This window comes from Schistocerca serialis, chromosome 2, assembly GCF_023864345.2.
Source record: "Schistocerca serialis cubense isolate TAMUIC-IGC-003099 chromosome 2, iqSchSeri2.2, whole genome shotgun sequence".
NCBI classification, from domain to species: Eukaryota; Metazoa; Arthropoda; class Insecta; order Orthoptera; family Acrididae; genus Schistocerca; species Schistocerca serialis.
This window is the reverse complement of record NC_064639.1, coordinates 1137410351-1137436406: the sequence shown is the minus strand read 5'-3', so window position 1 is coordinate 1137436406 and position 26056 is coordinate 1137410351. Positions and strand designations below refer to the sequence as shown.

At 43.1% G+C, this 26056-nt stretch overlaps 1 protein-coding gene across 1 annotated transcript in view; it reads right to left on the bottom strand.

Annotated features, from left to right (window-relative positions):
• The window catches only part of LOC126456667 (uncharacterized), a 303806-nt gene that overhangs the window by 241832 nt on the left and 35918 nt on the right, over positions 1-26056 (bottom strand). The window contains exon 2 of the mRNA XM_050092410.1: positions 18954-19067. Within this exon, the coding sequence (XP_049948367.1) occupies positions 18954-19067 (114 nt within the window). The remainder of the gene's footprint in view (positions 1-18953; positions 19068-26056) is intronic.

Genomic DNA, 26056 nt, shown 5'->3' with positions numbered 1-26056 from the left:
GAATTCATTGTCCCAGGAAGGGGAAACTTTATTGACACATTCCTGGGGTCAGATACGTCACATGATCACACTGACAGAACCACAGGCACATAGACACAGGCAACAGAGCATGCACAATGTCGGCACTAGTACAGTGTATATCCACCTTTCGCAGCAATGCAGGCTGCTATTCTCCCACGGAGACGATCGTAGAGATGCTGGATGTAGTCCTGTGGAACGGCTTGCCATGCCATTTCCACCTGGCGCCTCAGTTGGACCAGCGTTCGTGCTGGACGTGCAGACCGCGTGAGACGACGCTTCATCCAGTCCCAAACATGCTCAATGGGGGACAGATCCAGAGATCTTGCTGGCCAGGGTAGTTGACTTACACCTTCTAGAGCACGTTGGGTGGCACGGGATACATGCGGACGTGCATTGTCCTGTTGGAACAGCAAGTTCCCTTGCCGGTCTAGGAATGGTAGAACGATGGGTTCAATGACGGTTTGGATGTACCGTGCACTATTCAGTGTCCCCTCGACGATCACCAGTGGTGTACGGCCAGTGTAGGAGATCGCTACCCACACCATGATGCCGGGTGTTGGCCCTGTGTGCCTCGGTCGTATGCAGTCCTGATTGTGGCACTCACCTGCACGGCGCCAAACACGCACACGACCATCATTGGCACCAAGGCAGAAGCGACTCTCATCACTGAAGACGACACGTCTCCATTCGTCCCTCCATTCACGCCTGTCGCGACACTACTGGAGGCGGGCTGCACGATGTTGGGGCGTGAGCGGAAGACGGCCTAACGGTGTGCGGGACCATAGCCCAGCTTCATGGAGACGGTTGCGAATGGTCCTCGCCGATACCCCAGGAGCAACAGTGTCCCTAATTTGCTGGGAAGTGGCGGTGCGGTCCCCTACGGCACTGCATAGGATCCTACGGTCTTGGCGTGCATCCATGCGTCGCTGCGGTCCGGTCCCAGGTCGACGGGCACGTGCACCTTCCGCCGACCACTGGCGACAACATCGATGTACTGTGGAGACCTCACGCCCCACGTGTTGAGCAATTCGGCGGTACGTCCACCCGGCCTCCCGCATGCCCACTATACGCCCTCGCTCAAAGTCCATCAACTGCACATACGGTTCACGTCCACGCTGTCGCGGCATGCTACCAGTGTTAAAGACTGCGATGGAGCTCCGAATGCCACGGCAAACTGGCTGACACTGACGGCGGCGGTGCACAAATGCTGCGCAGCTAGCACCATTCGAGTTGAGGTTGGAAAATTCTGAAGTTCTTCTTCACTGTGAGTCCAGATCATGAAGATGTCATCAATAAATCTGTACCAAACTTTGGGTTGGCAGGCCTGGGTAACCAAGAAGGCTTCCTCTAAGCGACCCATGAATAGGTCAACTCCTTTGGTTCCATCAGATTCACCTGGTCCTACTCCAAATCCCATGCCACTTTCCTTGACGTTGACCTCCAACTATCCAATGGCCAGCTTCACATGTCCGTCCACATCAAACCCACCAACAAGCAACAGTACCTCCATTATGACAGCTGCCACCCATTCCACATCAAACAGTCCCTTCCCTACAGCCTAGGTCTTCGTGGCAAACGAATCTGCTCCAGTCCGGAATCCCTGAACCATTACACCAACAACCTGACAACAGCTTTCGCATCTCGCAACTACCCTCCTGACCTGGTACAGAAGCAAATAACCAGAGCCACTTCCTCATCCCCTTGAACCCAGAATCCCCCACAGAAGAACCACAAAAGTGCCCCACTTGTGACAGGATACTTTCCGGGACTGGACCAGACTCAGAATGTGGCTCTCCAGCAGGGATACGACTTCCTCAAATCCTGCCCTGAAATGAGATCCATCCTTCATGAAATACTCCCCACTGCACCAAGAGTGTCTTTCCGCCGTCCACCTAACCTTCGTAATCTGTTAGTTCATCCCTATGAAATCCCCAAACCACCTTCCCTACCCTCTGGCTCCTATCCTTGTAACCGCCCCCGGTGTAAAACCTGTCCCATGCACCCTCCCACCACCACCTACTCCAGTCCTGTAACCCGGAAGGTGTACACGATCAAAGGCAGAGCCACGTGTGAGAGCACCCACGTGTTCTACCAACTGACCTGCCTACACTGTGACGCATTCTATGTGGGAATGACCAGTAACAAACTGTCCAATTGCATGAATGGACACAGGCAGACAGTGTTTGTTGGTAATGAGGATCACCCTGTGGCTAAACATGCCTTGGTGCATGGCCAGCACATCTTGGCACAGTGTTACACCGTCCGGGTTATCTGGATACTTCCCACTAACACCAACCTATCCGAACTCCGGAGATGGGAACTTGCTCTTCAATATATCCTCTCTTCCCGTTATCCACCAGGCCTCAATCTCCGCTAATTTCAAGTTGCTGCCACTCATACCTCACCTGTCATTCAACAACATCTTTGCCTCTGCACTTCTGCCTCGACTGACTTCTCTGCCCAGACTCTTTGTCTTCAAATATGTCTGCTTGTGTCTGTATATGTGTGGATGGATATGTGTGTGTGTGCGAGTGTATACCCGTCCTTTTCTCCCCCTAAGGTAAGTCTTTCCGCTCCCGGGATTGGAATGACTCCTTACCCTCTCCCTTAATACCCACATCCTTTCGTCTTTCCCTCTTCTTCCCTCTTTCCTGATGAGGCAACAGTTTGTTGCGAAAGCTTGAATTTTGTGTGTATGTTTGTGTTTGTTTGTGTGTCTGTCGACCTGCCAGCACTTTCAGTTGGTAAGTCACATCATCTTTGTTTTTAGATATATCATATATACATATGAATATAATAGAGGGAAACATTACACGTGGGAAAAATATATCTGAAAACAAAGATGATGTGACTTACCAAACGATTGTGCTGGCAGGCCGATAGACACACAAACAAACGCAAACATACACACAAAATTCAAGCTTTCGCAACCAACCGTTGCTTCTTCAGGAAAGAGGGAAGGAGAGGGAAAGACGAAAGGATGTGGGTTTTAAGGGAGAGGGTAAGGAGTCACTCGCGCGCGTGGACACGCACACACATATCCATCCGCACATATACAGACACAAGCAGACATTTGTAACAAATGTATGTTTGTGTTTGTTTGTGTGTCTATCGACCTGCCAGCACCTTCGTTTGGTAAGTCACATCATCTTTGTTTTTAGATATATTTTTCCCACGTGGAATGTTTCCATATATATATATATATTGCAGGGCTATTACAAATGATTGAAGCGATTTCATAAATTCTCTGTAGCTCCATTCATTGACATATGGTCACAACACACTACAGATACGTAGAAAAACCCATAAAGTTTTGTTCGGCTGAAGCTGCACTTCAGGTTTCTGCTGCCAGAGCGCTCAAGAGCGCAGTGAGACAAAATGGCGACAGGAGCCGAGAAAGCGTATGTCGTGCTTGAAATGCACTCACATCAGTCAGTCATAACAGTGCAACGACACTTCAGGATGAAGTTCAACAAAGATCCACCAACTGCTAACTCCATTCGGCGATGGTATGCGCAGTTTAAAGCTTCTGGATGCCTCTGTAAGGGGAAATCAACGGGTCGGCCTGCAGTGAGCGAAGAAATGGTTGAACGTGTGCGGGCAAGTTTCACGCGTAGCCCGCGGAAGTCGACGAATAAAGAAAGCAGGGAGCTAAACGTACCACAGCCGACGGTTTGGAAAATCTTACTGAAAAGGCTAAAGCAGAAGCCTTACCATTTACAATTGCTACAAGCCCTGACACCCGATGACAAAGTCAAATGCTTTGAATTTTCGGCGCAGTTGCAACAGCTCATGGAAGAGGATGCGTTCAGTGCGAAACTTGTTTTCAGTGATGAAGCAACATTTTTTCTTAATGGTGAAGTGAACAGACACAATGTGCGAATCTGGGCGGTAGAGAATCCTCACGCATTCATGCAGCAAATTCGCAATTCACCAAAAGTTAACGTGTTTTGCGCAATCACACGGTTTAAAGTTTACGGCCCCTTTTTCTTCCGCAAAAAAAAACATTACAGGACACGTGTATCTGGACATGCTGGAAAATTGGCTCATGCCACAACTGGAGACCGACAGCGCCGACTTCATTTTTCAACAGGATGGTGCTCCACCGCACTTCCATCATGGTGTTCGGCATTTCTTAAACAGGAGATTGGAAAACCGATGGATCAATCATGGTGGAGATCATGATCAGCAATTTATGTCATGGCCTCCACGCTCTCCCGACTTAACCCCATGCGATTTCTTTCTGTGGGGTTATGTGAAAGATTCAGTGTTTAAACCTCCTCTACCTAGAAACGTGCCAGAACTACGAGCTCGCATCAATGATGCTTTCGAACTCATTGATGGGGACATGCTGCACCGAGTGTGGGAGGAACTTGATTATCGGCTTGATGTCTGCCGAATCACTAAAGGGGCACATATCGAACATTTGTGAATGCCTAAAAAAACTTCTTGAGTTTTTGTATGTGTGTGCAAAGCATTGTGAAAATATCTCAAATAATAAAGCTATTGTATATATATATATATATATATATATATATATATATATATATATATATATATATATATAAAAACAAAGATGATGTGACTTACCAAACGAAAGCGCTGGCACGTCGATAGACACACAAACAAACACAAACATACACACAAAATTCAAGCTTTCGCAACAAACTGTTGCCTCATCAGGAAAGAGGGAAGGAGAGGGAAAGACGAAAGGATGTGGGTTTTAAGGGAGAGGGTAAGGAGTCATTCCAATCCCGGGAGCGGAAAGACTTACCTTAGGGGGAAAAAAGGACGGGTATACACTCGCGCACCCACACACATATCCATCCACACATATACAGACACAAGCAGACATATTCAAAGGCAAAGAGTTTGGGCAGAGATGTCCGTCGAGGCAGAAGTGGAGAGGCAAAGATGTTGTTGAATGGCAGGTGAGGTAGGAGTGGCGGCAACTTGAAATTAGGGGAGATTGAGGTCTGGTGGATAACGGGAAGAGAGGATATATTGAAGGGCAAGTTCCCATCTCCGGAGTTCGGATAGGTTGGTGTTAGTGGGAAGTATCCAGATAACCCGGACAGCATAACACTGTGCCAAGATGTGCTGGCCGTGCACCAAGGCATGTTTAGCCACAGGGTGATCCTCATTACCAACAAACACTGTCTGCCAGTGTCCATTCATGCGAATGGACAGTTTGTTGCTGGTCATTCCCACATAGAATGCGTCACAGTGTAGGCGGGTCAGTTGGTAAATCACGTGGGTGCTTTCACACGTGGCTGTGCCTTTGATCGTGTACACCTTCCGGGTTACAGGACTGGAGTAGGTGGTGGTGGGAGGGTGCATGGGACAGGTTTTACACCGGGGGTGGTTACAAGAGTAGGAGCCAGAGGGTAGGGAAGGTGGTTTGGGGATTTCATAGGGATGAACTAAGAGGTTATGAAGGTTAGGTGGACAGCGGAAAGACACTCTTGGTGGAGTGGGGAGGATTTCATGAAGGATGGATTTCATTTCAGGGCAGGATTTGAGGAAGTCCTATCCCTGCTGGAGAGCCACATTCAGAGTCTGATCCAGTCCCGGAAAGTATCCTGTCACAAGTGATGCACTTTTGTGGTTCTTCTGTGGGAGGTTCTGGGTTTGAGGGAATGAGGAAGTGGCTCTGGTTATTTGCTTCTGTGCCAGGTCGGGAGGGTAGTTGCAGGATGCAAAAGCTGTTATCAGGTTGTTGGTGTAATGGTTCAGGAATTCCGGACTGGAGCAGATTTGTTTGCCACGAAGACCTAGGCTGTAGGGAAGGGACTGTTTGATGTGGAATGGGTGGCAGCTGTCATAATGGAGGTACTGTTGCTTGTTGGTGGGTTTGATGTGGACGGACGTGTGAAGCTGGCCATTGGACAGATGGAGGTCAACGTCAAGGAAAGTGACATGGGATTTGGAGTAGGACCAGGTGAATTTGATGGAACCAAAGGAGTTGAGGTTGGAGAGGAAATTCTGGAGTTCTTCTTCACTGTGAGTCCAGATCATGAAGATGTCATCAATAAATCTGTACCAAACTTTGGGTTGGCAGGCCTGGGTAACCAAGAAGGCTTCCTCTAAGCGACCCATGAATAGGTTGGCGTACGAGGTGTCCATCCTGGTACCCATGGCTGTTCCCTTTAATTGTTGGTATGTCTGGCCTTCAAAAGTGAAGAAGTTGTGGGTCAGGATGAAGGTGGCTAAGGTAATGAGGAAAGAGGTTTTAGGTAGGGTGGCAGGTGATCGGCGTGAAAGGAAGTGCTCCATCGCAGCGAGGCCCTGGATGGGTGGAATATTTGTGTATATTTGTGTATATATCCAGGACCTCGATGCGATGGAGCACTTCCTTTCACATCAGTCACCTGCCACCCTACCTAAAACCTATTTCCTCATTACCTTAGCCAGCTTCATCCTGACCCACTACTTCTTCAGTTTTGAAGCATGCCTGTTGAGTACGCAACAATGGCATAATTGTGTCAACACTCAGACGAACCACAGTACAAACAAGCTCACTACCTCAGACTTTGTGAAAGAGAACATCAGGAACACCTGATGCAGCATTTAGATGACAGTGTGGAGCAGATAAAACTCTTCAGTAATGGAGCTACATATAGTAACTTCATCTAGGATGCCACAAGAATGCCTTTTGGGCTGCAAACTTTGCATAACAGGAAGCTCGGGTAAGGCTCTGAAATTAAACATTAGGCTAGCCAAGAGCACTGACAGGCTCAGAGAATGGGAGCACTTTCAGTCTTCAATACAGGGGTATCAGATCATCAACTGTTATAAAACCCTCGGATTCCTTCCACTCATTCTCAGAGTCTGACCACTCCATCTGCATTACTGATACCAATGGAATGCCAGCTCTAGTAGTTGTGGGATGATTTGGCGAATAAGATGAAATGTTAACAGCCACCTCCAGCTTGCAGTCTACTGCTTCGAACTAGTAACCATTCAGCTGTGAAGGGAACTTCAACTCTGCAAGCAGCATTCCTGCTGGTCACACCTGTGACTTTCTGAAGATGAGGGCTTCGCCAATCTTCCGTGAATGAGGAATGGGAACACCTCTTGGGCTGTCCTCTGTGTCACTGTTATGTCTCCTGCATACATGCCAGCTTGACAACCGACAACAGGGGCATGCACATTTCTGGGGATGAGCCAGGGTGCAGCTTCCCTCAGCAATAGTTCTGAGGCTCCGACGGACCCCACAGTCATTCCAGGCTGCAGTTGCATGCTGGCCACCATACCCTTCTACAGCTGGACCATGTCACTGATCTCAGACAATGCAAGGATCGCGCCAGCAAATTCCTCACAGGGTGCTGACGTGTTACCTGACGCCTCCACTAGGCTGCACTGGGAAAAGAGACACTGATTGTAAAACTGTTGTTAATAAATAACTGTTAATTAAATTATGTCTTGTTAGCAACCTGTGCACCATTGGACCACACCTCCGCTCGCTATCCTACACTTCTATAGGAGGTCATATGTGGCAGGCTCCTACAAGTCTGTTGTGAGAGGCTCTGATTTCTGATGTCCTAAACATAAGGCATCAGGTGTGCTGACTTCAGCTGGTGCCATCATTAAGGAGCCATGTCTGCAAATTAGCAGCCTTTGACATCTGTCCATATGCAGTTCAGTGAGTAACTAGTTCCTGTTGGCCTTTTTTTTCTTTTTTCTTTTGTTTTGAGGCACTGTTGAGTCAGAAGGATCAGCATATGAATTTGAAAGTGACATTTCTAGACTACAAGAACCTGCAGACCAGTAATGGTTCTGAGGTAACTAGAGATGAGTACTTATGGGTGACTAGGTGCCAGTGATGTAATTTATCAGGGCACAAATTACCATGTCCTAAGGAAATACCAGTAAAGTGGGGAACATGTAGAAGTCTGACCATGAAGCACATCAGTGCAATGATCCCCACTGAGCCATGATATGCAGAAAGATAAATACAACTGATTTTGCTTATTGATAGTGTGTCAGTATTCTAAGTTCCCACTTGTTCTGTAGTATAGTTCAAAATTGAAGATACACAACAACTTGAAATGTGTGCAGCAACTTTTTAAATGGGGATATTGAAGTTTTGAAGGGTCACGTGGCCACATTATTCAAGTGTAGGAGTAATTTCACTACATAAAGGAAAACACTTGTGTGGATTTTATACTGTGAATGACCACTTTTATTGTACCGCACAAAGACAATAGATACATACGTTAAAGCGGGAAACGAACACTAATTGTTTCCTCCAGAGAACCTGGCTCGCAAAGACAATCTTTCAGTGTCCTGTCGACTATCGATTTGTCACTCCCACACAGCCCCCCGCCCCCCCCCCTGAAATGCGGAGCACCCGGTATGGTGGGGTACTTACACTTCACCCCTCGGCCTGCCCGAGTGCGGATAGTGCGGGTGTGGATGCTGCTTGATGATTCCGCTGCTGCATTAGGTCCCCTGGTGTGGAGCTCCGGTGGGTCACAGCTGTCTGGCTCTGCGGAGTTGTGTCTGAAGTTGTCTGTGAGACTGTAGTCTGTGCTGTCATTGTCCAAGCGGGTTTTACCCGCTCAATGGAAACCTTGGTTGACTTTCCCTGCAGGAGGATATCCATTGTGTGTGTGTCCCGTCCTAGCACTTGCTATGGTTCAGTGAACGGTGGCTGTAACGAATGACATACCAGGTCTGTGTGGAGCATGATGTGGGAACAAGTATCGAGGGACTTGTGCATGAAGACTGGATGCGTGCCGTGCTGAGACGTCGGGGTTGCACGTAACATCTCTGCCTGCTTCCTCATTTGTTGCAAGAGGTGGGGTAGTAGTGTGTCATCTGGGAGAGGAACTGGTGCAAGGAATTCTGCTGGGACACGGAGTGGTTCTCCATATACCAACTCTGCCGAGGAACAATTGATGTCTCTTTTTAATGCGGTCCGTAACCCCAACAAAACCAATGGCAACGCTTGAGTCCATGAGTCCTCGTGGCACACCAGGGCAGCCTTTAAAGTCTGGTGCCACCTTTCCACTAAACCGTTGCTGGCCGGGTGGTAGCTAGTAGTCCGGTTTCGTTGGAAGCTGCAGAGTTTCAACAGTTGTTGGAACAGTGTCAACTCAAACTGGCGTCCTTGGTTGGTGGTAACGAAAAGTGGGCACCCAAAACGAGCCACCCAGGTTTCCAAGAATGCCCACACAGTAGACTCTGCAGAGAAGTCCCTGATTGGTGTGCCTCTGCCCGCCATGTGCAATGATCCACTGACGTAAACAAGTACCTGTAACCTTCTGAAGGGGGGAAGGGTCCAACCAAGTCAATGTGTACATGCCCAAAACGTGCCGTTGGGGTTGGGAATTGTCCTACTGGAGCGAGAACATGGCGTCCCACTTTGCTACATTGACACTGATGGCAGCTGCAGGCCCACTCCCGTGGATCTTTCTTGATTGAAGGCCACACAAAACGGTCCGTCACTAATTTCACTGAGGCATTGGTTCCCGGGTGTGCCAGGCTGTGAATGCCGTCGAATACCTTTCGTCAGAACTGATGGGTGATGTATGGGTGTGGTCTAACCATGGAGGTGTCGCACCATACCTGACATGGGCTGCAGGGGTCGTCCACAAGTTGTAAACGTAGGTCAGTGGACGGGTCCACCAACAAGGACTGCAGCTGCGCATCTGAAGCCTGTGCCCTTGCCAATTCAGAATAATCCAACATTGGACTTATCCCATTAATACGTGAGAAATAGTCTGCCGCAATGTTGTCGGCACCATGGATGTGACGCATGTCTGTCGAAAACTGGCATATAAACTCTATATGGTGGACGGGGGTACACGAATCGCTGACTTCGTAGAAAGCTGCTACGAAAGGTTTATGGTCGGTGTATATGATGAATTGCCTGCCCTCAACAAAAGGGCGGAAGTGCCTGACACTTTCATACATTGCGAGGAGTTCCCTATCGCATGCACTCCAATGAGTTTGACTCATCTGTAGTTTTTGTGAGAAAAACTTAGTGGCTGCCAATGACCCTTCACTCTCTGGTGCAGTGCTGCGCCGATTGCAACTTGGCTTGCGTCCACTACTAGGGCTAGCTGAGCTCCTGGTGCTGGGTGTGCAAGCCCCTCTGCGTTGTGAAGGGTGTTTTGCAGTGCCTTTAAAGCAGAGTCCATCTGGGGTGTTCATGGGAGTGGGCGCTTGCCAATTTTGTTGTGTCTGGCCAAGGCATTGTTCAGTGGCGTCTGGATTGCTGCTGTTCCGGGGAGGTGGCGACGATAGAAATTTATCATCCCTAGGAGCCGTCGGAGATCGTGGTAGGTTTGAGGCCGTAGTAGGGTACGCAACAACTCCAGCTTCTCTGGCAGTGGGAAAATGCCCTGAGCTGACACTTTATAACCCAGGAAGGTTACAACGGGTTCCCCAAACTCGCACTTGTCCTTGTTAAGTGTAATTCCATGAGCACTAAGTATGCTTTGCACCTCGCTTACGTGTTTCTGATGGTCAGAAACATTCCCCAAAAACACCAGAATATCGTCTAAATAGGCGAAACAATATGGCAGCCCTCTTAGCACGCTGTCTAGAAACCGTTGCCATGTTTGGGCAGCATTTTTCAGCCCGAATGGCATCACCAAAAATTCAAACCATCCAAATGGGGTTGTCACTGCAGTCTTTGGTATGTCCTGCTCTGCCATTGGGATCTGATTATAAGTCTTACGGCAATCCAAAACACTGAATATGGTTGCCCTGGCCAGTGAATGGGTGTGAAATCCTGTATATGTGGCACAGGGTACCTGTCTGGAACAGTTCAGGCATTCAAAGCTTGAAAATCACCACACGGGTGCCATAACCCATTCTTTTTATGGGTGAGGTGCAGAGGAGAGGACCACGGACTGTTGGATGGCTGTATAGTTCCTTCCTGTAGCATCTCGTTGAAAATGGCCTTGGTTTCCCGCAAACGATCAGTTGCAAGCCTGCGAACACATGAGGAGACTGGTGGGCCTGGAGTTGTACGGATGTGGTGCACCGTCTCATGCTTCGCTCTGCTCTTTCTTGTTCCATTTTGTGGTTTTGGTGTCACCTTTGCGGTTGAAACAGCAGGAACCTGTTGTTGTATCGTCAACTGTTTTGATGTCATTTGAGCCATCTGCAGGTCAGATTCCTTCGTCACTATGGTGTCCTTCCTGGTGGGTGCACTGAAGTTATCTACCCTTTGACATGCATGAGAGGTTGGGCATCCTTGTATTCCTGGAATAACCCATCCATTGGCAGAATGGACGAGTTGTGACTTGCATAAATCCATGGACAATGCATGTTTTGCCAGGAAATCAGCACCTAGTATAGGTTGGTCGATATCGGCCATAACAAAGGTCCAGTCGCATTTTTCTGGTAGCCCAATGTCCACTGCCAGTGTTTTCTGTCCATATGTGTGGATGACTGAATCGTTGACTGCTTTCAAAGTGGTCTCTTCAGTGCGTTTGTCTGCAGGGAAGAAATTTACAGGCAGAGTGTTGACATCTGAGCCGGTGTCAACCAAGAACATCCATCCTGTAGAGCGATCAGGAACGAAAAGTCTTTGTGAAGCTGCGTACCTTACAGCTGTGGGAGAAGTCGATCCGCATAACGTAGGTTTGTGCTGAAATGGGGGTGTTCTCCTTCCATGCGTCTGTGAGTTTATGAGCAGTTGCTTGCTGTCACGGTCGGCTGCGCCTAAAGCAGGCCATGGGATGCATTTGGGTGAGAGCACAGTGCCTTACACTTCGTAGCTTGCACACCAAAATGCTGGTGGAACCAGCAATAACCGGTGTCGTTGTTTGCGTGACGCAGCGGGCGCATCGGTTGGCGATGACGCATGTGTGTGTCAGCCGCCGCAACATCGCTTGGCTCTAGCCACTGCAGCTGGGTGGACAGCTGATCGATGGCAGCGCAGAGAGATTGGAAATCTTCAGTCGCATCCAATGCTTGTCGTGCGGCTGTGGCAGCACAAGCTGGAGGGGCCGCGTCAATCGGCTCCGGCCGTGCTCGGGTGGTGTCACCGGCCGAGGTGGTTGCGGCGGCGGCCACTGTGGCGCGCGAATCGAGCAGGGAGTGCACTCTATCAGCCACTTGCAGCAACTCGCTTAATGGCCGGCCCTTGTAAGCAATTAAGGTTAAGCACACCTGTGGAGGCAACTGCTGTTGCCATATGTGCACAAGTAATGTGTCTGAGAACACGGAAGGGTCCACCATAGCACGTAAATGCTGGTAAAAGTCTGAAGGCGACCTGTCACCACGTTTCTCATGGTACAGGAGCTGTGTTATCCACTGGTCCACAGGTTTTGTACAATGCGAAATTAAAGCCGTCTTGAGAGTGGCATAGGTGGGGGTTGCATAATTATATCCGATACCACTGACGACACACGTTGGTCCAGGTTGCATATCACTAGCGTGAACTGTTCAAAATTGTCGACTATTTGTTGATGCACAAAAATGTTCTCCATAATAGCGAACCAAATTTCCGGACGCTCGGGATCGAAAGGTGGGGGTCGAATTTGTAACCGCGACGCGGGTGGCCCACGATCACTGGCGAACGGAAAGTGCGAAACTCGTGGGAGCGGTACCGATGCAGGTGATGAAAACGGGAGCACTTTGGGTCTGATATCGGCGTGTCCTGCGGGCTGGTTGTGCGAGGCAATGTCCTGTGGAGGCAGCACGGGACCCACCGGCACACGCGGCGCGGTTGGAAACGGTAACGTCGTGGACGAAATCAGTTTGAGATGTAGGCATCTGTGGCACTGTGAACTGAGGGTTTTGGTGCATCGTGTCAAGCTCCTTCTTGATATTCTGGATAACACTGTCAATGTCGCAGAAGAGGTTCTGTGCAGATGACATGTCGATACGAGACGTCGCGGAAAATATCTAAAGAAACTTGTCTACTGTCACAGCACTTAGTTACAGGGTCACCACTTATGTAGGAGTAATTTCACTACATAAAGGAAAACACTTGTGTGGATTTTATACTGTGAATGACCACTTTTATTGTACTGCACAAAGACAATAGATACATACGTTAAAGCGGGAAACGAACACTGGTTGTTTCCTCCAAAGAACCTCGCTCGCAAAGACAATCTTTCAGTGTCCTGTCGACTATCGACTTGTCACTCCAACACAAGGATAAAGCAGAATGAAGTAAGGTTAGTGAAGGGATGAGGAGGGAACTACAAGCTATACATGTTGTGATTGGGTTGACCTGATTGCAGGGAGGGGATACCAAGACAGGAGTGAAAGTACCTGTCCCACCCATTGGTCTTATGGGAGATAGTCTCATTATGCACTTTTCTGGGAAAACATCTGATGATGTAATCTGCCTTACTAGATGATGCAACGAAAGCAACTCAGTTAGGGAATTGATCTGAAGTGACATATCTGTCTGCTTAATTTATGGTTAATGCGCAATGCTAAAATGTATGTCACATATCATGAAACCCTTAGTAAAACATAGATGTTTGAACAGGTGGCTGAAGTGCTTAACCAACAATAGATTGTGTTGACTAAATTTCTCAGGGAAAAGCTCATGGAATTAACACAAAAGCACAATGAACCAGTAGAGGCATCATCTGATAGAGTTCATAAAGTAAACTCATAGACTTACAGTTTGATGTACACTGCAGTGGCAGAGGGAATCCTCTAGTGGGAAGCAGAGGTTTTTCTGAACAAAATTAGGATTTCTTTAAAACACCTAAATTTAACACATGTAGGCATAGAATTCAAAACATATCAGAGTACTAAATTTTACCTTGTGTTATTCCTGCTTGCTTCTCAACCTCATTAGTAGGATCTTCCTCTCTTCCCCATCAAGAAAATAATGAAACTGCAGGCACATAAATGGGTAAATAATTTTCAGCATTTATTCAGCTTTTAATATAACCATTGACAAATGGTTTCTCTCAGTTCACCAACTGTTTCTAATGACACTGAAAATTCTTTCTGGAGCAGTACTGGAATGAGGTATAGAAAACATGAAACAGACATCTTTGAACAGGTTTTCACAGTTTCCATTATGACAAAAACATTTTATGCACTTATCATCAGACTTCAGTTTAAAACATTTCCTCTTCATCCTTGAAAATGTTGTTTAATTGTGCACATTCTTCAAACATCAAATCCTCGTCTGTATGACTTTCATATCGAGAAGTCACTTCTATGAATTCTTTGTACATGCTCAATCCAAAGTCAAATTGTTTGTCGAGATAATCTACATGATGCTGTAAGTAATCAGCTGCTTGTGTTTTGAATGTTTTGACAAGATTATCATTTACTGACTTCAAGACTGAAGGTGTCACAGAGCCATCAAACTGATTTTCCTTTCTTTGTTTCAGAGAGATCTTGAGTGGTTCACATGGTCAAATAATTCATTATAAGTGGGTCATCAGACTGAAGTTTTTCATTTAATGACACAAAATAACTGTCAGTGTTCATCGCAAAGCCCAGACATGTCAAAGATAATTCATCTTCAAAAAAGTCTGTGAGAGGAAGTACAATTTGTTTGATTCAAAGTTTCTCTATGGCCGGAATGCGAGATGCCCAGTGTGTTGGTATGTGCTTTAAAATCTCCAGCCATTCAATGTCCATTCAAGCAAAATATTCCTTTAGTTCACTGACTTTTAATAGACTGATGGAATAGATTATGTATCTTAATGAAAATGGCTTCTACATAAATTCGAACTGCAGTTTCAGCTTGCTTTGTGACAGTATTCAAAAGATGACACTAAGCTATATACCATAGCAACAAGTTTGGATTTTCTTTGTGTAGCTCAATGTATACCTTTTTATTCTTTCCACAATTAACAGAGGAACTGTCAGCAGAAAAACTGCTGATATTCTTCAGAATGCTTTGGTAAGCTCACTTTTGATTTCTGCCACAGTTGTGTCAGATGTTTCACTATCACTGTGATATAATAAGAGATGTTTAGTACATACAACCTCTTCAGAGCAAAAATAATGTACTGCTTATTTAATGTGTTCTTTGTTGGATACACCCAAGGAAACTGAATAAAAAACAGAATTGTCTGACTGCTTGACTGCTTGTTTTTTTAATGCAGGCTCAGTAGTGATAAAATCATTTTCATTATCTTTGTTTCTCAGATATTTTTGAATCTGAAACAACTGCAAGAACAAACTGCTGCAGCAGTTCTCAGAAACATAACTACGGCTATGTTCAACTGAGTGAAACAAAAAGGATACCTCCACAGATATTACTTTTTCTTGCTCAACATTTGCTTCAGAGATAAAAGAAGTACTTACTTTCATCTTGTTTTTGAGGCCAACTGCTCAATAGAAGTTCTGTGTGTGTGTGTGTGTGTGTGTGTGTGTGTGTGTGTGTGTGTGTGTGTGCAGTGTTTGCATGTTTTTAACGTCATTTTTGCCTTCTTGAGAAACACTAAAATCTGAAGGACAGAAAGTACTGTGAACTTCATGATCATTTTTACCTTTTTGAAGCTATGAGTAAACTTTACACCCATCACTCTTGATATTAAGTTTTCAACTTTTATTTCTCTTTTTGCACTGACACTTCTTTAGTTTATGTGTCTGATGACAAATCCATATTTTTCGTAGAATGACTGAACACTGTTACGGCTCATTTCTGTCTCCTACTAAAAGACCACTGCTGCTGAGTCCTATTCATCAATTTAGCTCTCTCACCATAACTAAAGGTTGAATTTTAAATTTCGGTAACTTTTTCAAGATTGCCCTTCAGTTTTAATCCCATACTGAACAGTTTCAAGTGTAGACCATAATATTGTAAGAAATATTGTCCACTTTTGAGTGATCAGGATTTTTACCTATCCCAACAAGGTTTACTGATCCTGACAAGGTTTAATTGGGAGATGGGTTTTCAACTGGAAATTAGGGACAATCCCACCGAAATGGAGGTATCTGGAAACCCTGGTTACATTGGATGAGGATAGAAAATCCTAGTGATTTGTGGTCCTAGTGATTGCCACACACTGGAAGAGATAGATATTGTGACTCAGAAGAGGAGTGACCATGGTATGTTCTCATCTGACATCAAATGCTATAGATGTTCATAAGGAGACCACCTGAAGAAACAGTGTCACCAACCACAGTGCTTTGAATATGGTGATACTGGGCTTAACGCACAAGACTCCAAAAATATAAAGCAGGATAAGCAGAATAAAAAGAAGCATTTGTTAAATCAAATGAGAGTGCCTTCACTGTCAAATGCCTTCCCAATAAAATGGTACACTGCAAGGATGTGTGCAGAGCCAGATTGTTGGACATGTGCAGAGATGGATTATTGCTTGATTGGTACAGTAAACAATAAGGAACATAAATTCTTGGTAGACATGGATGCACATGTGTCAGTTGTTGGTCTGGACTTATTAGGTGGGAAGAGATTTCAGTCTGTATGGTATTGGTTAGGTTGTGGTTATAGTGGAGCAGTGCAGCATGGTCAGAGCACTGTTGAGTGATGAGCACAGCAGCACTAGCAAAACAAACCAGTACTGCTCAATGTTCATGATTATAGTGGTGCTGCAAGCAGATTGGCATTGAGCAGAGCGGCATTGAGCAGAGTGGCACAGAGTGGTGATAACCAAATCAAACATGTTTGTTTTTGAGAGCAGCAACCAGAGTGCTCTAGTGAGTCTGGCTGCATTTGGGCAACGCCAGGAGCATTCAGCTGTTGTTGCTGGTAGCAGAGACAGTAGTGTTGCTGGTGGTTGTGTTTCTTTTGTTGTACTGTTGAGAAGCCTTGATAGTAGCTGTTTTTACTTGGCATACTTTATGGAACCAGTAAAACAAGCAACATCACAACTGATTCATTTTAGATGAGTTATCTGATGTGATGGCAGCAGTACTACAAACTACAAGTACAGAATACATTTCCTTCATCTCTTATTCCTTTTACTGCCTTAAAGTGATGGGTGATAATAAAGCTGAAGTAGCATAGAGTTTAATAAGAATATCTGAAATGGTAAGTGTCTTGTAGTTATTCTAATTTATGTAACATGCACGTTATTGTGCAGGTGTCACACACAAAGTCACAGCCATTTCACACCAGATAGTTTAGAAGTAAACTCCTTAGTCTTCTTCAACTAGCACAGTCACTATGTTGTTACAATACAGGGTGATTCAAAAAGAATACCACAACTTTAGGAATTTAAAACTCTGCAACGACAAAAGGCAGAGCTAAGCACTATCTGTCGGCGAATTAAGGGAGCTATAAAGTTTCATTTAGTTGTACATTTGTTCGCCATTTCAGCCAATAAAGTTTTTGGTCCCTTTTTCTTCGAAGGTGCTACTGTAACTGGACTACAGTATCTGGAGATGTTAGAGAATTGGCTGTTCCCTCAGCTCAAACAAGAAGCACAACAATTCATATTTCAGCAGGATGGAGTGCCACCACATTGGCATTTATCTGTCCATAACTACCTGAACGTCAACTACCCGAGGCGATGGATTGGCCGCCAGGCAGCCCGTGACAGAGCACGTCATCACTGGCCTCCAAGAAGCCCTGATCTTACCCCCTGCGATTTTTTCTTATGGGGGTATGTTAAGGATATGGTGTTTCGGCCACCTCTCCCAGCCACCATTGATGATTTGAAACGAGAAATAACAGCAGCTATCCAAACTGTTACGCCTGGTATGCTACAGAGAGTGTGGAACGAGTTGGAGTATCGGGTTGATATTGCTCGTGTGTCTGGAGGGGGCCATATTGAACATCTCTGAACTTGTTTTTGAGTGAAAAAAAACCTTTTTAAATACTCTTTGTAATGATGTATAACAGAAGGTTATATTATGTTTCTTTCATTAAATACACATTTTTAAAGTTGTGGTATTCTTTTTGAATCACCCTGTATTATGAAAAGGAATGTTGCTACTCGCCATATAGTGGAGATGCTGAATTTCAAATGGGCACAACTAAAAGACTGTCACAATATAAGCTTTCAGCCAACGAGACCTTTGTCTCACACATTCAGCTGCAGCTGCTGGCTGCTGATGCCAGAGGCTGCAGTCATGTGTGTGAGTTGCATCTGCTTGTGTGTGTGTGTGTGTGTGTGTGTGTGTGTGTGTGTGTGTGTGTAGTCTATTTTCAAGAAAGGCCTCATCAGCTGAAAGCTTACATTATGATAGTCTTTTTGCTGTGTCTATCTGCGACTCAGTATCTCTGCTATATGGTGAGTAGCAACTTTCCTTTTCATAATATTGTTGCATTCCATCCTAGATTTTTCATTAAGCTGTTAGTCAGTCAGCATTTTGTGTCTGTCAGTCTGTGTCCAGAAGTAAATATTTAAGTTTTACTTGTGTTGCTACTTACTGATGTTCACTAGACTAATAACAGCCTTTGTAGCTTACTGACCTGGGACGCAAAACTGAAGCTATTCATGACAAACAAGCTGATCATACAAAGTGCTTATGAACAATAAACATGAAAAAGTGGAAGCTAATGTCAACTGTGTCATGAACATCATTTTATAATGATTCAAAGTTACTAATAATCATGTAAAAAAGGTGAAGTGAATAAAAAAAAATGAGGCTCAAAAGATATATGCAACAAGACAGTAAGTTAAAAGTTGTGGCCATCTCTGAATGCCTGAATGGTCTTTCATTTTCAAAATAATTTATTTCAAAACCTGATTTTGTTGAACAATAGGAAGATCAGTTTCATGCAAAGAAAATAATACCCAAAACCAATTGTGATTCTTAAAGGCACTGAAAATAACTTAAAGTAATAAAAAGTTTGACAGGGAAAAATGTCAATTTCAATTGATTGCTGTAAGAGAAAGACAATGGTTGTGATACCCTGCTTAAGAGTGAAACTTTCTTGAAACATAAAACAGTAAAATGCAGAGACTGTGGATATTCCTTGGGAGTGTAATGAAGTAACAGAATCAATTCATTCTCAAAACTTTCAAAATGACTCTCATATTAATTACATTAATTCTATAATGTAATACCTCGAGACGGTCAGCATCATGTCCCTTAAATTCAACTTGTGTTTCATAGAGGTTTGTTTGCTGTACTATAACATGCAACACAGAATGTAAAATGTTGAAATTAACAGCACCAATCTGAAACACACAGAATGAAATTATTAGTTCTTGCCATGTCTCTTCACCATCACAAATGAATAGCATATTGTTATTTAACTGACATCTTAAAAAATACCTACTAAAAGTAGGCTACATCAATTAATGTAGGTTAATCCTTACAGAGAAGAAGACAGCAACCAGTCACTATTAATACTGCTATTTATTTAGGTAAATAGCGCCATTACCGGTTTCGAACTGGCAAGTTCATCATCAGATAGTGTCGGAAGTTCCATGCAGCTTTTCGCGGATGATGCTGTAGTATACAGAGAAGTTGCAGCATTAGAAAATTGTAGCGAAATGCAGGAAGATCTGCAGCGGATAGGCACTTGGTGCAGGGAGTGGCAACTGTCCCTTAACACAGACAAATGTAATGTATTGCGAATACATAGAAAGAAGGATCCTTTATTGTATGATTATATGATAGCGGAACAAACACTGGTAGCAGTTACTTCTGTAAAATATCTGGGAGTATGCGTGCGGAACGATTTGAAGTGGAATGATCATATAAAATTAATTGTTGGTAAGGCGGGTACCAGGTTGAGATTCATTGGGAGAGTGCTTAGAAAATGTAGTCCATCAACAAAGGAGGTGGCTTACAAAACACTCGTTCGACCTATACTTGAGTATTGCTCATCAGTGTGGGATCCGTACCAGATCGGTTTGACGGAGGAGATAGAGAAGATCCAAAGAAGAGCGGCGATTTTTGTCACAGGGTTATTTGGTAACCGTGATAGTGTTACGGAGATGTTTAATAAACTCAAGTGGCAGACTCTGCAAGAGAGGCGCTCTGCATCGCGGTGTAGCTTGCTCGCCAGGTTTCGAGAGGGTGCGTTTCTGGATGAGGTATCGAATATATTGCTTCCCCCTACTTATACCTCCCGAGGAGATCAGGAATGTAAAATTAGAGAGATTAGAGCATGCACGGAGGCTTTCAGACAGTCGTTCTTCCCGCGAACCATACGCGACTGGAACAGGAAAGGGAGGTAATGACAGTGGCACGTAAAGTGCCCTCCGCCACACACCGTTGGGTGGCTTGTGGAGTATAAATGTAGATGTAGATGTAGATGTAGACGGCTGTTCACATGATTTTCAAGACACACTTTACATTATCATCCGTTTTTGATTTTTATTATTATTATTCCACTGTGGCGAAGTATTTTTCGACGGCAATAACACACCAAAAATACTTCGCCACAGTGGAATAATAAAAATCGAAAACAAACGATAATGTAAAGTGTGTCTTGAAAATCATGTAAACAGCCATCCGATGATGAACTTGCCAGTTCAAAACCGGTAACTGCGCTATTTACCTAAATAAATAGCAGTATTAGTAGTGGCTGGTTGCTGTTTTCTTCTCTGTAAGAATTAACCTACATTAATTGTACACAGCCACGGTCTCACCATGTCAGTTTTAGACAGAATAGCATTAGGCTACATCATTTTTTACTTAAAAAGAGCTCTGCTAAGTAGACAGTATGTTTATAACTTTCATTGACCCAGAGACAAGAAGAATTTTTCAAGTAGCAAGAGGAACTAATTCCTGAAGGAATAAGTGATGATAAAAAATAAATACATTGTAGTTAGAAACTGAAAGAAATGTAAATCTCCACATCACATCAATGGTAGAAAAAAAAATGTATGGGTACATGAATAAAGTTTCATAATTAAAAAAGTGGTTTAGGCAATAATCAAACATGAATATGTTGCACAGTACATTACAATTAAGTGAGAAATGTTTTAAAATCACTGGCTGATACACAAGCATACTGAGATCTGTTCTCTGTTCATTAAAAATATATAACATCAAAACAATTTAAAGTCTGCTTGATTCATTTATCATAAAGCTATGACAGTAGTGTAATTAAACTTATCAAAGGTTAGCTCAAGAGTAAGAGTTGAAAATCTCAAAACAAAGGAGGCTGACAATTTACTGTGTTTCATATCAGTAAAGGTACTTTCGAGAAAAAGTCTGAGATAGAAATACTTGTATCATTATTATCATCATGAGAAGCAGCAGCAGCAGCAAGTTCATGTTTGAAATTCATGTTGTCTTTTCCAGTCAACTTACTTACGATACTTAAACAACTCATAAAGACATCTGATGAATTTACCACAATAGCACAGCTTCTTCATTCACATAAATGTTAGTAATACCCTGTTGTAACTAGAAAAATTAAAATTCGTTACACATATATCAAATTCTTTAATACCAATCGTGCTCAAAGGAAAACCTTAGGAGGAAAGAGTAGTAGATGTATGAACATGAAGAGACCGGATGGTGAAGAGACTGGATGGCAAGACAGTACTAACTGTCAAAAATATGTTTTATCTGGTATTCACTACTTAAGGAGTTCTGTATTCATTCAGACATTCTCCCCCTCATAAAAGGACCTTCTCAGTCCTATTAATCCTCTCAATACTACTGACCTTAGACTGCAGCATTTTTTGTGTGCTCTCAGAATGTTTCTGAACTCATTGGTTCCTGAACTCATGGGGTTGTCTGAACACTTTTTTCCACAGGCTTCAGAACAGTGGAGTGGTTTGAGATGTCTATACTAAAGCTAGCAGACTGGTACCTTCTGTTGAGCCTCTAGCCTAATCTCATGATTCTATGCAAATGTACATTTCCCTTCTTAGCTAAACCTGACTGAAAAGGATGATTTATTGCTGCCATTTGACTATCAGATTAAGACAAACCTTTTATTTCTTGAGAGGCATTCCAAACATATCTCAGCCAGCATCAGTTTGTGACTGAATACATTCCTGGATCTGTTTTACTAAAGAGTCATACATATACGCTGCACAGGGGCTCTGGGGAGCACTGAGGGAACCAAAGCTACAATAGATTTAGATTCCAAATCAATGAATATACAAGGTAGCTGGCAGTCTGCTCAGAACAAACAGCTCTGTAGTAGAAATCAAGCATTGGTCTAAAAGGTGATGTCTAAAAACGTCTTCACTGACAACAAAGATGCATTGTATCATGGTCATCCATAGAGCCATTGATATATATGAAGGTTCTTTCCCCAAAATGCATAGGAATCTCCAGAAATGCTGAATTAATGGTGGAATCCAGAGTATTATTTTTTGGAAGTGAAGTAACACCAACATGGGATTGGAATCAAGGGGGGTGGGGGGTATTCAGTCTTTGGTACTGTAGCAGGTAATGCAAGATGAACCTTTTGTAGTAGTATTAAAGCATACACTGGGAGGCAACAAGGAAGTAGAGCAGTGGCGACTCACAGATATACATTCTGTGTGTTCACAAATTTTTAAAATTCAGACAAATATGAAAGTGCAAAATTTATAGTATCTGCTGTATAACAGTCATGCTCATCAAAATATTTATACAACTTCATTCACTGTCAATGGTAATAACAATAATAATAATAATAATGATATGCATAACTAGTCTGAAAAAAAGGAAGAATTGTTTTTGGGGAATTTTGTTGTTTTGTAGATAATTAAGTACAGTTTATGGCAAGAATGAAATAGTGTTAACGCTTTCGCTACTCTCTGTTTTACATTTTTGTGTAAGTGGGAGTTTACACACTTTTTTTATCCCTAATTCATGTATTAGTTAACGAATTAACTTCTGGGCTGAAAATCAGGCATTATTACATTGTACCCAAATAATGACTATGCTTATTATACACTTCTTTGTTAAATGTTCATTTGTAGTCACACTTATTTGATTTCATTACTTTCTCAGATAATGAATCTGGTCTGGAATGCCTCAGATCCTTGCAACTAACTGTTCCTGGTAATTTTATTTTCTGTTAGTACTTAATTCAGGTTCAGCAGAGTTCGTGTTGACACTCTACAGGAAAGCCAATTCCTGCACAGAAGTCAACCAACTCTAACCACAAACTGCAATTTGTGGAAATGATTAAATTCAAGTAGTACTATCTACCAACAAGGTCACCTGACTAGAATACAAATGAGGCACTGTGAGGCATAAGGGCCAAAAGCACACCATCTTTCACCCCCCCCCTCCCCCTATTTAAAGTAAAGACCAGTGAGACAGCTTTTTGTGACTGTTCAAATATTTGTACAGTGTGGGCCTATGGTAAAGATAAAGCTTAAGATCAACAGATGTCAGAAGCACGAATAAATGCTACAGTCTCACAAGCAACGATGATGTGCTTTAAGGTGCCTTAAATTGATTACTCTATAATAAAATCCAAAACTTTATGCACCACATCTCATTCAGAATCCAAGAAAACAGGTATTTCTCTCAGTATAACTATATCATACAATGATGTCTGATCTAAGTTTAGTCTACAATGTGTGCATTTATGTATCTTACATATCTGTAGAGTTTGCTACCACCTAGCGGGATTTAGGGTGAACATAGATAGAAGTCTGCTGCAGTGTGCCACCACCTGGTGACACTGACGTAAATGAGTAGTTGATTGGTATGGGCTAGCAGTGCATGCCATGAACCATGAACATGGATAATCAAATCCATATGTAGTTTACCCATAAGTCAATTACGTCATGCCAGTTGTGCATGTGTAGAAGTTCCTTTAAATGGGCACAAGTGAAGGTATGCTCATGACCTTGATGGCAAGTTTCACTGAGTCTAGTGGAGTAGCACAGAACGGTAGATTTAGTACCATGTATTTCAGATTACTGCATCTACATCAAAGTTAGCAGTATTCAAAGAAAAATATACACTAAATCTGCAAGGTGTCAAAAGTCATGTGCTCTTGTGCTCTTATACAGCAACCGCTACTGAAGCTGAGTATGCCTCACATTGGGGGTTATGTTATGTTATGTTATGTTATGTGGTTTATTCATCTCATTACATACAATTTTCAAATCATTTGATTTGATGTACAGGAGACATGTCAAGGTTTACAAAAGAAACTTTTTTCACTTTTTTAAGAGAACTACAAAAGTTTACATTATATTTTACATTTCTAAGTTACAGCTACACATGTACATAAAATAATAAATGTATTACAATCCCTGTGTTCAGATTGTGAAGCTGTCCTCAATGAATTCATCGACAGAATAATAACACTTTTTCACCAGGAGAGTAAAGAGCAATCTTTTCAGTGAACCAATCTCCATTTTAAATATATTACTGCCTTTTATTTTATTGAAAATTTTTAACCCCATATACTCTGGCGTTTGGGCATAAAGTTTTAAACGATGTGTTGGAAGTTTGAAGTTATCTCTGTGGCGAGTGCTGTAGTTGTGGTCAAAACGGAAATTGTCTAGTGTATGTTGATTTCTATATAGGAACACCACCATCTCATATATGTAAAGTGAGGGGATAGATAGTACTTTTAAATTTTTTAACAGTGGTCGACAGGATTCCCGATTTTTTGCAACACACATGTTTCTAATTACTTTCTTTTGTAATACTAGGAGCCTAGTGACATTTGCTGAATTTCCCCAGAAGATTATGCCATAACGAATAACTGACTCAAAGTAGCAGTGATAAACTATCTTTCTGGTATCTATGTTTGTGGCACCTGACAAAATACACATTGCAAATGCTAAGTTGTTCAGTTGATTTGCTAAGTAATCTATGTGTACCTTCCAATTTAAATTTTTGTCAAGATTTAGGCCTAAGAACTTCACGTGGTTTGCTTCTGTGATATCCTGATCATTGCAAGTTATCTTTATTTCACTCCTTTCTACTGATTTAGCTTCAAATTGCATCATTTTGGTTTTAGTTACATTTAGTTTTAGTCCATTTTGATAGAACCAAAATTCAAGTTTTTCTAAAGTGTTTTTGGCTTTTTCTGGAATATTTTCAGATACCTCATTTTCAATTAGAACTGATGTATCATCAGCAAATAAGACTGAATGAACATCAATAGCAAGTGGTAGGTCATTTACGTAAAAAAGAAACAGATAGGGACCCAATATCGAACCTTGTGGGACTCCTTGGGGAACTGTTTTCCAGTCTGATGAATAATTGGTTCCATTTGAAGTTAAAATTACTCTTTGTTTCCTACCTGACAGGTAAGAGCTAAACCATTTTAAAGCAGTGTCTCTGATTCCATACATCTGTAATTTGTGGAGGAGTAATGCATGGTTCACTGAATCAAAAGCTTTAGTCAGATCACAGAATATACCTGTGACCTTTCTACCTTTATCTAACGTGGAGCATATTTTTTGGATGAACTCATTTATAGCATTCGCAGTGCTTTTACCCTGTTGGAATCCGAACTGGTTTTTAAAAATTATATCATTTACAGTAAGAAAGTTATTAATTTGTTTTGCTGCAATCTTTTCAAACACTTTAGAGAAGACCGGCAAGAGAGAGATAGGGCGGTAATTCCCCATATCTTCTGTCGATCCTTTCTTGAATAGAGGTTTGATCTCACCATATTTCAATACCTCTGGAAAGCATCCCTGTTCATAAGATTGATTTATAATAGTTGACAGAGGATCAAGTAGGTAAAAAGACGAGGGCTAGTAGAAATCCTTGGGTAACAGAAGAAATACTGAATTTAATTGATGAAAGGAGAAAATATAAAAATGCAGTAACTGAAACAGGCAAAAAGGAATACAAACGTCTCAAAAATGAGATCGACAGGAAGTGCAAAATGGCTAAGCAGGGATGGCTAGAGGACAAATGTAAGGATGTAGAGGCCTATCTCACTAGGGGTAAGATAGATACCGCCTACAGGAAAATTAAAGAGACCTTTGGAGATAAGAGAACGACTTGTATGAATATCAAGAGCTCAGATGGAAACCAAGTTCTAAGCAAAGAAGGGAAAGCAGAAAGGTGGAAGGAGTATATAGAGGGTCTATACAAGGGCGATGTACTTGAGGACAATATTATGGAAATGGAAGAGGATGTAGATGAAGATGAAATGGGAGATATGATACTGCGTGAAGAGTTTGACAGAGCACTGAAAGACATAAGTCGAAACAAGGCCCCCGGAGTAGACAATATTCCATTGGAACTACTGACGGCCGTGGGAGAGCCAGTCCTGACAAAA